This window comes from Tachyglossus aculeatus, chromosome 18, assembly GCF_015852505.1.
Source record: "Tachyglossus aculeatus isolate mTacAcu1 chromosome 18, mTacAcu1.pri, whole genome shotgun sequence".
NCBI classification, from domain to species: Eukaryota; Metazoa; Chordata; class Mammalia; order Monotremata; family Tachyglossidae; genus Tachyglossus; species Tachyglossus aculeatus.
The window spans coordinates 32755864-32772236 of record NC_052083.1 but is presented as its reverse complement, the minus strand read 5'-3'; the positions used below and the strand labels follow the sequence as shown (position 1 = coordinate 32772236).

At 42.5% G+C, this 16373-nt stretch overlaps 1 protein-coding gene across 1 annotated transcript in view; it reads right to left on the bottom strand.

Annotated features, from left to right (window-relative positions):
• The window catches only part of PRDM15 (PR/SET domain 15), a 48296-nt gene that overhangs the window by 9015 nt on the left and 22908 nt on the right, over positions 1-16373 (bottom strand). Inside the window, exons 12-20 of the mRNA XM_038760603.1 lie at positions 15809-15976; positions 12777-12871; positions 10118-10249; positions 8664-8798; positions 6018-6181; positions 5191-5270; positions 4607-4726; positions 1430-1561; positions 476-559 (exon numbers count right to left, since the gene is read on the bottom strand). Of these exons, the coding sequence (XP_038616531.1) occupies positions 476-559; positions 1430-1561; positions 4607-4726; positions 5191-5270; positions 6018-6181; positions 8664-8798; positions 10118-10249; positions 12777-12871; positions 15809-15976 (1110 nt within the window). The remainder of the gene's footprint in view (positions 1-475; positions 560-1429; positions 1562-4606; positions 4727-5190; positions 5271-6017; positions 6182-8663; positions 8799-10117; positions 10250-12776; positions 12872-15808; positions 15977-16373) is intronic.

The window sequence follows — 16373 nt, the reverse complement described above, 5'->3', positions numbered from 1 at the left end:
TTTCGGGGAAAGTGAAAGAAAAAAAAGGGGGTGGTGGTGAAGAACCGGTCTTTGTGAAGAACTGTCTCCCAACGGAAACCACTGTGTTGTTATTAAATAGAATGCAGGCGTTATTATTTTCAGTTCTGCAGAAAGACTACTAAATCAGCCTTGCAAATTAGCAACATCCTAACACTTCAAATGAAAAATAGATAATAAACAAGAACTTTCTTCCTCATGTGCACTTCAAACTACTGATGCTGGTTGCCAGTGGTAAATATGGGATCCACAGGTGAAAATTCTGCAGATTGCTAACATTTTGAGCGCTGGCAAAACTATTTTAAAGTGATGTAGTTAAGCCATTTTTTAAGTGTCCAAGAAAACCAACACTTGATGAAGACAATGTACCGATTCAGGCAGCTTACATTATCATCTTGCCAATTTAAAGTCAAACTTTGATTCAACAATTCACTTACTGCCTTATAATGTTATTTACCTGTGTGAATAAGCTTGTGGGTCTCCATTGTGTTTCTCTCACTGAAGGTCTTTCCACATAGTTCGCACATGAAATCTTTGATCCCTTAAAGAGAAAAGCACATTTAACAAGACAGTGGCAAGAGGCAAGGAAACCTCTTCCACAACAAAAATGGGAAAATGCAAGCACATAGCATTGAAAAACAAACTAGCAACCCCCAAATACTGAACTTTCAAGTCTGCTCTAAGGCATAGTTTCATTACTAGCTATTTGTCTAGAATGCTACTGATGAATTAGGGACATCCTTCCCCCAGTGACCTTCCATCTTGGATATAGTGTGGTCCACAAGTTGGTACAAATGGAGATTCAGTGTGGGATAGAATGGTTGCATGGACGGGTGTCATCTTAGCTAAGGCTTCCAGCTGCCACACATCCTGGCCTCTGGCATTGTACCAAACAATATTTTGTGTTTCTGAACTTTACAGTACTTAAAAATAGAGTAAAATAACAATGAGTGGTAGGAATAAAGTGTCCTGCTAGTGATGGGTGTGTCAATAGTACAGGAAATCATAGAGAAAATGTCAGCCGTGGTGGTATCTTTGACCCAGTGACGCAAATGGTTACTACATGATTTTCCCAGAGCATGACATCCTTCAGGAACACAAACTATTGTGTTTCAGCAGAACAGAATGTAATGTTCATCTCAGAAACCTAGGGTGGGAAGAGACCTTTAAATGGCCATCTAGTCTACTCATGTGCCTTTATGTGCTACTGTCTCCCAGCCATCTTGATAGATGAGACCATTCCATAAGGTGGCAGAGATACGTTATCTTCCCATGAATCAGAATGTATGGCCCTTATGGGCAGGGGTCACATCTGTCAACTCTACTGAACTGCACCCTCTCAAACGCTTGGTAGATTGCTCTTCACCCAGTCAGCACCCAGTAAGTACCAGCAATTGATGAATCTGCTCACCAGTGTGCCTTTTGTAGTGTTTCAGCATGTTGACTTTCTGTGCAAATTTCCGATGACATTCTTTGCACTCATACTCTTTGATACCTTTATGGAGCTTCATGTGGTGTCGCAGAGCGTGCTTGGTCTTCATGCCTGTGACGAAGGAAAGAGTAGGTGAGGAAATGGAACCCAAATCATCTCAACTGACTAGGCAGGAACAGAGTAATCAGTTAATTGTTGCAAATTAATTTCAAGCAAACTCCCATATTCACCGCTGGGACAAGATATGCCAGAACCAAATAACAGTAATTAGCTCAGGCATAATGTACTCTCACGGTGGTTTTCAATGAGTTTTATTTGGATTTTTAAAACACCTAGAGCTAATTTTTTAAACAAAACACACGGGGCCTCATGGAAGGCACCAAAAAGAGCAATCAAACTAAAGATAGCCCAATGAAATAATTTAATGTTAATCTTCGAGCTGCTTTAAAACTGTTCCAATCTGGCAGGGCAACCACTGGACCATGGATGTGTAACTGCCTTTCTATAGAAGCAGATGTGAAAGCCTGCCAACACTCTGCAGTTGCTGCTAATCCAACAGTACAACGGGTGAGCTGGGTTGCTCCGGAGCCAACAGAGGGAGGCATTGGCACGTTCAGGGTCGCTAGAAGAAAATAATTAGAAAATGGAAAGAATGTATCGCTCAAGGCAGTCTTCCCCAAAGGAGGGGCAGAAGGGCCAAGATCATCAGGATCGGGGAACAATTCCTGTATTTGTCTGAACATACAGAGCTTGGGTGGAGAGTGGGAAGGGGAAAGAGTAGGAGCTTGTACTAGGGTTCTAATCCCAGCTCTAATCCCACTTGTCTGCTGTGTGACCTTGGACAAGTCACTTAACTTCTCCATGACTCAGTTCCCTCATCTGTAAAATGGGGATTAAGACTATGAGCCCCATGTGGGACAGGGACTGGTTCCAACCCACAGTGCTACGTATAGTACCTGGCACATAATAAGCACTTAACAAATACCACTAAAAAAATCCTTCTGGGCTGAGCCAGATTTTCCTGGCCCAGAATAATGGTATTTCAATCAATCAATCACATTTATTGAGCGCTTACTGTGTGCAGAGCACTGTACTAAGCGCTTGGGAAGTACAAGTTGGCAACATATAGAGACAATCCTTCCCAACAGTGGGCTCACAGTCTAAAAGCATCTATTTATGATGTGCTTACTATGTGCCAAGCACTGTGCCTAAACACCAAGGTGGGCACAAGATCATCTGTCTGGACAGAGTCAGGCAGAAACTCCTCACCCTGGGCTTCAAGGCTGTCCATCACCTCGCCCCCTCCTACCTCACCTCCCTTCTCTCCTTCTACTGCCCAGCCCGCACCCTCCGCTCCTCTGCCGCTAATCTCCTCACTGTACCTCGCTCTCGCCTGTCCTGCCGTCGACCCCCGGCCCACGTCATCCCCCGGGCCTGGAATGCCCTCCCTCTGCCCCTCCACCAAGCTAGCTCTCTTCCTCCCTTCAAGGCCCTGCTGAGAGCTCACCTCCTCCAGGAGGCCTTCCCAGACTGAGCCCCTTCCTTCCTCTCCCCCTCGTCCCCCTCTCCATCCCCCCATCTTACCTCCTTCCCTTCCCCACAGCACCTGTATATATGTATATATGGTTGTACATATTTATTACTCTATTTATTTATTTATTTATCTTACTTGTACATTTCTATCCTATTTATTTTATTTTGTTGGTATGTTTGGTTCTGTTCTCTGTCTCCCCCTTTTAGACTGTGAGCCCACTGTTGGGCAGGGACTGTCTCTATGTGTTGCCAATTTGTACTTCCCAAGCACTTAGTACAGTGCTCTGCACATAGTAAGCGCTCAATAAATACGATTGATTGATTGATTGATTGATTGAGTCACTGTTGTGCATGGAGCTCAAACTCTACAGGGAAGGAAGAACAGGTATTTAATTTCCATTTTACAAATGAGGAGATGGAGGCACAGAGAAGTTAAGTGACTTGTCCAAGATCACACAGTAGGGAAAGTAGAGGAGTCTGGATCAGAAGCCTAGTCCTGTGCCCTTTCCACTAGGTCACACTGCTAATCTTATGGGGCCGTGGTCCCCGTCTGAGTCAAACTTTAGGACGCTAAAGCCTAAAAGTCTGATCATGGTCTAGTTAGGATTGAAAGGTGGCTGGGCCCTGCTCTGCAGTGAACCTGCCGCACATGTGTGGTGACTTTGGGCAAGATAGGGGGGTTCTAGGTAGCATTTGTCAACCACTGCACCAGCCCAAATTCCCTTTTTGTGTGCAGCAGTGTCCAGTCACAAATGGCAGCCTGTCTGGATGTTGGGGGAGGCCCGGATCAGGACCATGGGGCTAGGATTGGCCTGGGTAAGGCTCTAGGAGCCTGAGGGGACTTATCCAAATAGAAGAACCAAATATAAGGGAAGGGTCAAAAAGGGTCTGTAAGAGTTGGCAGGCCACCTAAGACAGCATATTAGATTCTGTAGTGAAAACAATGAACCCAAAGAAAACAATAATGCAGCAGTCCATTAGGTTGCAGCACCCTGATCAACTGTAAACTCTTCAGGGGCAGGGGTCCTGTCGACTGACTCCTGAAGTCTTTCAAACCCTTAGTACAGTGCTCTGCACAGAGTAAGCACTTAAGTATCATTGATTGCCTGATTAAAAATAACAATGAAAGGAAGCCTGCAAATGTTTTTTTTTGTTTTTTGGAGGAGCAAATGGGAAACACCAGCTCAAGAGATCAATGACTGGCTAGGAAAAATCAATCATGCACAGATCAGGTTACAAAGCAATCCTAGTTTTAACACAAGATCTCATTCTCTGTAAAGGTTATCGGGAGGGGCTTAGTCCTCAAGCCTAAATCATAGTGATCAGCCACATTCAGTGTCCAAGCCAATCAAGGGTAATGAGGCTCAGTGATCCTTTCTCTGGTCTTTCCTGTCAGAATCAGAGGCCCAGGGAGGTGGAGGTGGTGGTGTCATTTCTTACACGTAGCCTTAATAACATAATATTGAGTTTAAATAGGAAAACCCTACCACTTTAAAAGCTTCCCCCATGATTTGTAGTAGTAGCCTCTCTTGATCAAAAGGAACCAGTACTCCCATTCTACTTGACTGATTAATTGATAACATGCATCTAAAACGCTTCAAGACATACTGGATACCACCTTACCTTTCCCACATTCTGCACACAGGTATTCCCTGATGTTATCATGCACCCTCATGTGCTCTTTAAGCATGTCCTTTCTGGCAAAGGATTTACCACACTGCTCGCATGCATGACTTTTGACACCTTAAAAAAATACCACAAACAAATCGATGAGTGCACCAAGTGGAGATAGCCAGAGGAGTTGACCCTTCCCCTCCTACTTAAAGCTGCTCTAAAGGGAAGTCTTTTTGGCGCATTTCTCATTACCTGCACGATGCAAATCCTTCTGTGAGGATTTGATGAGGATGTGAGGAATGATGTGAGGGACCATTCGGCTATTTGAGGTCCTTGGGTGGGTGGGGGGTGCTCAGGAGGAGGGTGGCAGGGGGCTCACCAAAGGGAAGCAGGAATTATCACCCATTACAGATACAGTGAGCTTTAAATGACAATTACCCTGGGGAAAAGAAGTCATTTCAGGGAATGTTCTTTAAAACAGTTGACTACTTTAATCATTTGCCTCCCAAATGAATTGCGACAAAAAGCTATGGAACCCCTGGTCACAGTCAATTAGAAGAGAGAGTCCACAACCAGAGGAAAGCCTGGACTACCTGTATGTATGAGTTTATGCCGCTCCAGATTTCCGATGCTGTTAAATATCCTTCCACATATTTCACAAGGATGAATGTACCTAAAACAAGAGTAGAAGCCTGTGGGCAGTGCGTTCTCACAAATATGCAAGGGCATCCGTAATTTCAACTGAAACAGTCTCCAGGAAATCCAGAGAAAGAGCTCGGGAAGGTGGGGGTGGAGGAGAGGGGGAGAGGACCCATAATATGCTTTCCTTAACATTGTCAACATTGAGCAGCAACGTGGCTTCATGTAAGGAGCCCGGGCCTGAAGTCAGAGGCCCTGGGTTCTAATCCCAGCTCTGCCACTTGTCTGCTCTGTGACCTTGGGCAAGTCACTTCACATCTCTTCTGTACAATGGGGATTAAGACTGATGTGGGTTACAGACTGTCTCGTGTCAGAAACAGGAGTTCAAAATGAGGAAGCAGGAATGGGGAAGAATTTTAAAAAGATGACAAGCTTTATTGTCTCCCATACTTTACTCATTTATTACTGCAAAAGGAGTACAATGATGACTGCTTGTACATGCATCTAAAAATAGCTGCTTTCGTCAGCTTGGAGCTTTAAGGAAGAGAAAAGGTGATTTCTCAAGGTGGCTGAACATTAATAGAAGGAACATCTATTTCTGTGCGGATGTGGTGGAATTAAAATAGAAATGTCAGATCTGGATACTGATAGGTAAGCAAAATGACATTTCTAAAGCCTCTTCTTGCCCTAGGCTCCATCAACCCTACTGCCACCAGTGTTCCACAAGCCAGGGGCTAATAAAACAACTCCCACTACCTCATTATTCTGCACAAAGTCTTACTTCTGCACATTGGGATCAGGTAGGTTCTCCCGATGAATGACCATGTGCGCATGGTAAGTTGCTTTCAGGGCAAAGCGTCGATTGCAGATGCTACAGCCGTAACCTTTCTCCTTGTGAACATCCATGATATGCTTGAGATACTCCTTTCCCCTGCCGAATGTCAGCTGCAGGATGAATCAATAGTGAACACACAGTGCTTAAATAAAATAATAGTAATAGTAATAATAATAAGAGAGACCATGAACCAGGAGTGTTATTCTGGATAAGCCCCTTTAGCCGCCCTCTAGGGAAAGGGATCACATTTCTCTGTCTTGTACCTGGAGTACAAGAATCCATGTCTCTTTCTTAGAGGAATCTAAAAGCATAACCATAATGAGGCTCTGACATTCCTGGTGGGGGTGAAGTTTGGGTCAGCCCAGAGCTCACTACAGGACTTGAGTAAAGTACAAGCTGCTTCTTGGAGATTTTCCCAAAGAACTGCCATCCTGAGTCAAATTCAAGGGAAGATTTCTCATAATAACAATAATAATAGCATTTAAGATACGTCAAGGACTGTGCTAAGCTCTGGGGTAGATGCAAGATAATCAGATTGGCTACGACGCCTGTGCCACATGGGGCTCACACTCTAAAGGGAAAGAGAAGGGCAAGTACTGAATCCCCATTTTACAGATGAGGATACTGGTACAGAGAAGTTACGTGACTTGCCCAGGCTTACCCAGCAGGCCAGTGGCAGGAGTAACTTACATTTTATGAAAAGATCACAGAAATTGGTGGCCTTCCTCCCACTCCGAGATTGCCAATATCTGGGGATGGTGGGGTCAAGCTTGCCCCTCCCTAGGTGAAGAACTGTCGTGGTCTGCCAGTCAGGCAAGAAAACTGAATTCTCCTTGGACAATGTGATTGCTTCAGCCTTCTACCATTAGAGAAATCCAAAGCCCTAGCTTTGGGATTGGCCTCTCCTTACTCTTAGGTCAGCAGGGAATGAGAATTCTACAGGAGCAAAGGTTACCTTCCCACCTTAAAACATTTGGGAGAGAGGAATCCTGTCAATTTACATTCTCTTTTTTTTTTCATTTTAATGATTTGTTAGGCACTTACTATGTGCCAGGCACCATACTAAGCACTGGGGTAAATACAAGAATAAGAATGGACAATAGTCCCTGTCCCACATGGGGGCTCACAGTCTAAATTGGAGGGAGGAGGACTTAATCCTCCTTATACAGATAAACTGAGACACGAAGAAGTTAAGTGACTTGCACAAGGTCACACAACAGACAAGTGGTGGAGCCAGGATTAGAATCTGGCTCCTCTGACTCCCAGCCCTGGGCCCTTTCCATTAGGCCACGGTACTTTCCTAAGACTCTAACTGAATTTCAAAAGCTATGATAGGTACCAAAGGGAGATTATTTGCTCTTTCACCCACAAACACTTGCTGGCGGAGAGGCAGCAAATGGGGAGGATATTTGAGTGCCCTCAGTGAGGAAAGTTGTAATGATGATGATAATAATAGTTGTGGAATTAGGTAAGCACTTATTATGTGTAAAGGACTGTTCTAATTGCTGGGGAAGATAAAAGGTCAGACAGAGTCCCTGTCTCACATAGGGCTCACAATCTAAGCAAGAAGGGCACCGGTATTGAATCCCTAGTTTACTGATGAGGTAACTGACACACAGAGAAGTTAAGTGTCTTGCCCAAGGTCACACAGCAGGCACACGATGAAGCTGGGATTAGAACCAGGTCCTCTGACTCCCATCCCCATGCTCTTTCCACAAGGCCATGCGGCTCTTCTAAATTTGTGAGATAGAAGGAAAGAGAGGATTTCTTCATACATTTGGGTCAATTTCATTGCTCTGCTCTTGCTACTTCAATTCAAATCAGATCCCATTCCTTCCCAACAATGGAAGCAGTCTGCTTGATCCACACTATTTGTTGAGCACTAGGCAGCAAAAGGATATCTCCTCTACTACAAGGGCATATTGAGGGCATCGGAAGCTAAACCGTCGATCAATGTATGCAGTTACACTATGGCACTAAAACTGAGGCCTGGGTAGTTCTCATAAACCACAGTCTTAATGGTACTTCTCTGTGGCTTTCAATGGAAGAGGTAAAAGGAAAAACACTACAGAAACACTTAACTGTTCTACAGTGTCCTAAATTCATGGATTTCAAAAGACATTATACTTATCCCTTAAAGGGGGTATTGGTACTGTTTTAAATCAGTAGCCTTGGCTCTCAATCCAAAAAAAAAAATATAGTTCAGAACTTGATTCTTTCAAAATGGAAGGGTCATCAGGCTTGGCTTCTTCAATGAGCTTTAGATTTTCCAGGTGAGAAGAAGCATGATCTAGTGGAAAGATAGCAGGGCTGGGAGTCAGAGGGCCCAGGTTCTAATCCTGACTCTGACACTTGTATGCTGTGCAAATCACTTTACTTCTCTGTGCTTCAGTTGCCCCTCATCTGTAAAATGGGGAATAAGTCCCACATAGGACATGGGCCATATCCACCCTGATTAGCTTGTATCTATCCCAGAGCTTAGTATAGTGCCCGGCACATAGTAAGCACTTTAACAAATACTATTTTTTTTAAAAAAAACTGCCAGTTTCCATTGAAGACAAGCCTAGGAATTTAAAAGTAGAGTAAAGCTACCTGGCACCTTTTGCAGCTATACTTGTGTGGTTCTGAATCTGCGCTTTCATCAGAGTTATCATCATTTTCTTCTGACGAGATTCCAATTTTACCAATGAACTCTTCCCTCTGATGGTCATCCATTAGTGCAATGTCCTATAGAAGGAAAGTGTGCCGGTTTACTCTAACAGGGGTAGGAGTTTCATCCCTACACATTTACCACTGCTACTAATTCAATTCAAAGGACAAGGACATCATTTTGCTAATTTAAGAAATGTGAACAGCAAGTCTTCATTTTTCAGCCAAACTTAGGATTCCCCTCAAAAGGAAACACCTATGTAAAATACTGAATGCCCCTTTTCCTCAATTCCAAGTGATGACTACTGGATCCTTTAAATGCCCAGAGCAAAGGGTAGATTTCTTACAGTTTAGCTTCAGTCCAGGAAATTCCATGGAAAACGTGTTTGAATCCAGTTAAACCAGGCAGGGAGATTAGGTTTGCTTGCTCACGTCTCTTTAGGACTGCCGGGCACTGAGCCCTTTTTCATTATGGCTGCTCCACCTGTTCATTCTTATTTCAGGGGGAGGAAGAGGGTGGTGTCCACAGGGGAGCTTCGGGAAAACTATTGAAAACTAATCATGTACAAGGAAAGGGGTGATCGAACAATCGAACATGTACAAAGAGACTGTTCACAAACAAAAATATCTGGCCACCATTATCTTACTGCCCTTAGTGCACTGTTTTTTAGACTAGAGGTCAGAAACCCCCGTGGGTTCATAGAACAATTCTGAAGCAGCTTTGGAGTCTGGAACTGCAGAGATCTGAACAACTGTTTGGGAGGTGGTGATGGGCAGTAAATTCTGGGCTATGTGAACAGGGAGAGCCCATTGCCTTCACCAAAGGGAAACCTGCATCACACTCCCTTCCTCTCAGATTCTAAGATCTGCTCAAGAAAAAGAAAGGGACTTTTCTTTAGTGAAAGAGTATTGCAGGGAATGGGGGATGGAAGGAGATCGTAGGAGCCTTCTGAGGGAACTTGGAATGAAAAAGTCACAGAACCACTGACCCAGGGGAACATGGATGCTAAGAAATCAAGAGTTCAGCACTTCCAGACATTAACAGTACTGATTTAGCCTAGGTTACCCTTTGCAATGCAGAGCAAAAGTGTTACATGGACTTAATCTGGTTATTTTAGCCAATCTTCCTTTGCTGTGGGGGTCGGTGCCATTTCCATAGCTCCTAGCTCTAACCACTAGACTAATCCCTTTTGACATGAGACGTTGTGGGGAAATTCTCGATTCATCTTGTGGAGTTGGGCTACACACGGTGAATGTGAAGTCAATAAAGAACCAACCAGAACTGCTCCTGCTTCTGAGATACTAATACTGAAGTTAGTTACAATTCTAGTTTCTTTCTGTCCAGCTAATAAAATGGCAGGATTAAAAGAGCACTCAAATAGATCATGAAACAATACCTTAAAATGAACATGAATATGATCCCTAAGCACATCCACTCGGAAAAATTTACGACCACATATCTCACAGGTATACTTCTTGTCTCCGTGGGTCAGTAGGTGCTTATTCATATTGCTCCTACACGAAAACACCTACAGAGAAAAGAACAGTGACATAGTGAATAATAGTTTGTTTTCATTTTTCCATAAACTGTAATCAGGCATGTAAATAGGCACCAAAAAAAAATCAATATTTGTTGGGTTTTTCCTATGATGTCACTGTAGTACTGCACTTGGTTGGGTGTGGGAAAAACAAATTCTTATATACCAGAATCTAATCTTTCTCCCAGTGTCCACTTTTTGTATTATTTCCTGGCAATTTTCCGTAGTTGACTACATAGGCCACCCTCTGTAAGCTCCTCATGGGCAGGGAATGTGTCTACCAATTCTGTTGTATGGTACTCTCCCAAGTGCTTAGTCTCAGTGCTCTGAACACAGTAAGTGCTTAATGAATACAACTGACTGATATCAGGAAAGATTAAAGTTTTTTGATAAGACAAGCTTGGCAAAATGTAAGATAAACAATACGCTTTGAATTTACTAGTAGTGGATTTTTAGTATACAAAAATTTTGTTTGTGCTTTCAGCTTAAAGAACGCTATCAAAAAAAACCACTTGGAAACATTGTTGCTTAAGAAAATCCCCCAAATATTGAAGTGACGAGACTCTTAAAACTTGTAATTCACTGGCCAGTCATTTGTTTCTTTAACTTACCAATTAAAATTGAGCTCCTATGATAATATCATGTTCTTTGTATAACACTTTTGTTTGGTGCTTTCACATCAGTTACCTCATTTTATCTTCCAAATACCCGTGAAGGGATGGGGGAAGAAGGTATTATTTTCCCTAATTTACAGATGAGGAAACTGTGGCCCAAAGAAGTGACTTGCCCAAAATCACAAAGCAGGCCATAGCAGAACAGGGACAAAAACTCAAGTCTCCTGATAACAAACCCCCATGCCCTTATTGCAAGATCATGAGGCCTCCAGTACAACAAACTAGTAGAAAAGCAAAACTAATAATTTTCTTTTCAAGTTCATTATTCGGCAGATACATGGGAAAACTGCTAACACTTACAAAAATGAAAATGTTTTGACACTAGGTTTTAAAAAGTTCTATTCCTTAAAATAACAACATAAAATCTAACTTGAACCTAAAACTAGCTTACAATGTTACTTCAGCAAAAATTTTTGCAGATAGAATATGAGAATTTGAATCTACAGACTGGTAGACTTAAAGATTCCATTACAATGTCAGGGCCTCGGCTAGAGACATGGATGCTTTCCAGACTACAACTCTTGAAATAAATAAAGGGGTGATTTGTTAGTCATGAATACAAAGACTTCACTCAGTGCCCTGATCATCCTGATTGAGGAAAGTACCAGCCTTCTCCATCACTGTGAGAATCAACTGAGACACTGTTACATAAATGACTGTGAATACTGCCTACTGTTTCATTCAGACAACTCCAAGAAGCAACAGAAGAAATCACAATTCCCTGTTTGGCATCAAAGCCCCAGAAGGAAACACATGAAAGAGAAAAATAGGATACATGTAGATTATCGTTCTAATTTTAACGGGATTGACTTTTCTGAAAAATTTTCAGTGCAATGTATATTTTCTGAAAATAATCAGAAGAATGCAACCCCAATTAAACACTCCTCAAGGAAAAATATTTTGAAAAAAAGGAATTAAACAGTTGCATGTGAATGGGGACAGTGTATGGAAATATTGATCACCCGTATTTCACTGTTAGGACCACTCAAGGTTTTTGACTCTGAACAATCCCAAATTAACAACTCTAATAACCTAGAAGAGTCTGTTGTTGTACTGTTGTAATAGAAGAAAAGCTGATCCGGTAGTCAGAGGTGCCAACTTTTTGAGTGTAGGGATGAAATGGTGGTGGGGATTTTAATGGGTGGGGGGCATGAGAACTAAGAATACACAGGATTTAGAGAGCCAGAAAGCCACCATTCTGGATCTTTTCAGTCCTTCCTATTCACCTTGTCTGTCACCTGGAATGAGTGAGGATGGGAGTCCAACTGAAAAAGAGGAAAGATCAAGTCACCATTGCTCCTAAAGAGCTGGCATCGGCCCAGGCAATAACTCTGGAGAGATCCAAATCTAAAGGCCCACTGAAAGACATTCCAATTGTCTTTCCCACCTGACATCTGTGTCTTGTACCACACATCGATTTGAGAAAGGACATAGGGTAAGGGATGGAAGAGGTGGTAGAGGCTACAAATAAAATAAGTGTGTGGTCAAGGTTGGGGGTGGGAAAAAATTTTAAAAGCTCATTTTAAAGCATCCTCAACCAAAAATATCAGAAAAAAACTGGGCAAGCACATTAGAAGTCATCCAGAACTTGCATCTGCAATGCCAATCGGTAAATTCCTTCACCACCAATAAGCCCATTTGTTCCACAATTCATTAATATCCTTTCAACTAATACCGTTAACTTGTTTCTTTCCAAAGCACTTTCTCCCCTTAACATAAAAGGAGTTCCTTATTACCTCCAGGTCAGAATTTCTGAGTGTTAAAGCCTGAGCTTCTGAGGCCTGCTGAACCTGGGATACACAGCTCTAAATCTGCCTGAGCTGATAACGAACTGCTAGTATTACCTTTCCACAGACAGGACATCCAGAGGGCTCCTTCTTGTAGCGGACCAGGCTCTCTCCGCTGGATTCAAAGTCTTCTCTTTTCACCCTCCGCACTCCTGAAATTACCAGCCCCCCACAATCCCCAAAGGAAAAAAAAGGTCAGTTTTACTTTCATTGAACACTATCTATTTCCAATTTAGCTTTTCCCCCCCTCAGGTGTAAGGCAGGTAAAAGAGTCACATGCATAGGAATTGGCTTCCATTTCAGTCATTAACTTTCAGGACAAGATAGTTTGGGAGCAGAATGTCTAGGACAACATAGTTCTTCTTTACAGCATTATTCTGTGTCTGTGGAAGTTAACAGTGAGCGGGAGAAGGAGTGTGGTCTAGTGGAAAGAGCACAGGCCCTGGGAGTCAGAGGACCTGGGTTCTAATCCCAGTTCTGCCAATTGCTTGCTGTGTGACCGACCTCGACAAGTCACTTAACTTCTCTGTCCTCGGTTTCCTCATCCATAAAATGGGGATACCTGCTCTCCCTCTTACTTAGACTCTGAACCCTATGTAAGACAGGGACTGAGTCCAACCTGATTAACTTATATCTACCCCAATGCTTAGACCAGTGTTTCATGCATAGTGAGTGCTTAATATATGCCATTACTATTATTATTCAGAGCAGGTGCTTCCTTACCACTAAAATATTACCCATGATGAATGTAAGCAGAGAGGGGAAAAAATAACATCAACTCCTGGGACTTCAAAGTGTCTTTACAAAAACTATCAAAGTAAAGGAAAAATCAATTACGTGTCCCTTCTAGAGGTTAGAGCCAAGAAACGTGATCTCTGGATTCTCTTCCACAGACCCAAATCAGTGAATATCATTCAATATTAATCAATCATATTTACTGAGTGCTTACTGTGTGCACAACACTATACTAAGCACTTGAGTAAGTACTGTTCAACAGAATTAGCAGATGTGTTCTCTGCCCAAAATGAGTTTACAGTCTAGAGGATTAAGGAGACTTACCCACTTCACAGAGATTTTAGGGAAGAAATACTGGTGTTTTGCTGTTTCTTGACCGAAAGGAAACTGACAAAATTTTGCTCTTCTCCTCCCCAGTTTTCCAGTGGTTGTACACATAATTCAACATTTTCCACATATACCCATTTCATTTTAGTAAAATTCAATACAAAAAAAATCAAAGGAAACAATATAGTAAAGACTTTGATCCTCACCCCAGCCCCACGGTACTTATGTATGTATCCTTATACTCTACTATTTCCCTTATCTGTAATTTATTTTAAGGTCTGTCTCACTCTGTAGATTGTATACTCCTTGTGGGCAGGAATTGTGTCTACCAACTCTATTGTACTGTTCTTTCCCAAGTGCTTAGTGCGGTCCCCTGCACAGGGCAAATGCTCAATAAATACCACTGATTGATTCACTTTCACTGATAAGAATGGTATCTTCCCTTACATAATTCCTCTTCATGGTTTAAAATTATTCCAGGTACCTCAGGCTTGCAATTGCTGCCTCAGCCAGGAATTATGATGGCTACATCAGGCCAAGATGATTGCTGTGTCAATCCTCAGGATTCCTGCAGAAAAGTTAGGGTGTGTGGGTTTGAAGTTGGGAGTCGTGCCACGAAACACCTACCACTGATGCCCTTGGATTTGGGTCCCTTCCCCAAAGTCCTACTGGCGGGTCCTCCCTCAACACGGAGACCCTGCCACTCAGTCAGGGGCAGTGCTGAGGAGATCCAGAGGTTCCACACAGGAACTCAGGAGGGGCAACCTAAACCTGGCGGTGGGCTTCAATCAGTAGTGGAAGCAGCGTGGTAGCCCCTTGCTTGGGGGGATCAATCTCCAACTACAAGCAAGAGGATGGGAGGTACGGGGGTGCCCTATGGGATGTGTGCCAAGGGTGGCAACCCTCAGCCTCCACAGTTTGAAATGCAGAGTTTGTGGAGAATGGGTGCCTTATGAGCTCTTTCTTTTAACTCCCTACTCTTACCCAACAATCTTCTCTTCAATAATTTCCTATAAAAGGTGCAAGGTTCCACCCACACTTCTACAAAATCCTGATGGAGCTATATAGTGTAATTTGACTTAATGAATTCACTTCATTCTCTTTGGGCTATCAATAGGATGCTGCCGGTGCTCATAACAGCCCACTGCTTTACGAAGGAACTCTCTCAAGGGGGAAATGTGGGCAGGAAATGTGTCTGTTATATTGTTGTTTGTACTCTCCCAAGTGCTTAGTACAGTGCCCTAGCACACAGTAAGCATTCAATAAATACGACATTGATTGAACAGTTGTTACACTCATGAATGCTCACAATTCTCCAGGTGAATTGAAAAAGGGCTGAGATCTTCTCCTCCCTTGCTTTTAAACAGTGGGCAAAGAAGATGAGACATTGGATTACCGAAGCACACAAGGCAGTGGGAAAGCCAGAACTGGGCTGTGAATTTTGCTCTAATCGCCAAATGACACTTACTATGAAACAAGATCCATTAGAACAATACGTAATAGATTACTACACTTGGAGGATGGATGAATATTTTTCAATCCACTGAATAGTTGTTTCCTTCATTTAGTGCCTTAAACACTCCCCCAAACAGACAGGCTAGCCTCCCTGCCACAAGCTTCTTATGAATGAATGAATCGATCAGTCAGATTTGCCAAGAGCACAAGTGTCTCGGTTCAGGAAACCAGCTAAATTTGAATTGTTAATAATAATAATAATAATAATAATCGTATTTGATAAGGACTTCCTATGTGCCAAGCACTATAGAAAGCACTTGGGTAGATACAAAGTAATCAGGTCAGACACAGTCCCTGTCTCACTTGGGACTCAGTCTAAGGGGTAGGGAGAACAGGGATTGAATCTCCATTTTACAGATGAGGAAACAGACACAGGGAGGTTAGAGTGACTTGCCCAAGGTTCTGTTGCAGGAAAAAATATTTCCAATAGGAAATAATGGAAGAACGATTTAAGCCTCTAGGACACTGGCTTCTAAGGATCCAAATCAAGCACCCTCCAAATGGGCTCTCACCTTCCAAGTGCCGCCTCTGGTGATCCAACATGACATCCTTCCGATAGAACATTTTATTGCATATTTCACAGGCAAATTTCTTGTCCCCGTGCTTCTTTTTGTGTTTTGAGAGATTACTGTTTGTAGAAAAGAACCTGAAACACATCTCACATTGGAACGTCTTGTCATCTGTCCGAGAGAAAAAGGCATTTTAAGATTAAATTGCTATTTTAAAACTACCTGCTTCCCTCCATGAGATGAGCTGTGGAAGCTTCTATACTTTAGGGAATATAACAAGTTTTAGAGCTGAGGAAAGTACAAGAGGTAAGAAAGTTCATAAAAAAACAAGAATCATTTAGGTAGCTGGCACACCCATGAGGAAAATATATAGTTTAAATTTTCATCTACCCCCATACCCTTCAGAGCAAAAAGCATCACAGAAATCAATTTTTAAAGAGCAAAAAATGAAAAACTCCAAAAATGTCAATTTGCAGTACATTTCAATCCTGACTATACAGTAACAAGGGCACGTTCTTCCCTTTGTGGAAAAATCTCTCAGAATCATCCATTTTAATACCTTTAAGCT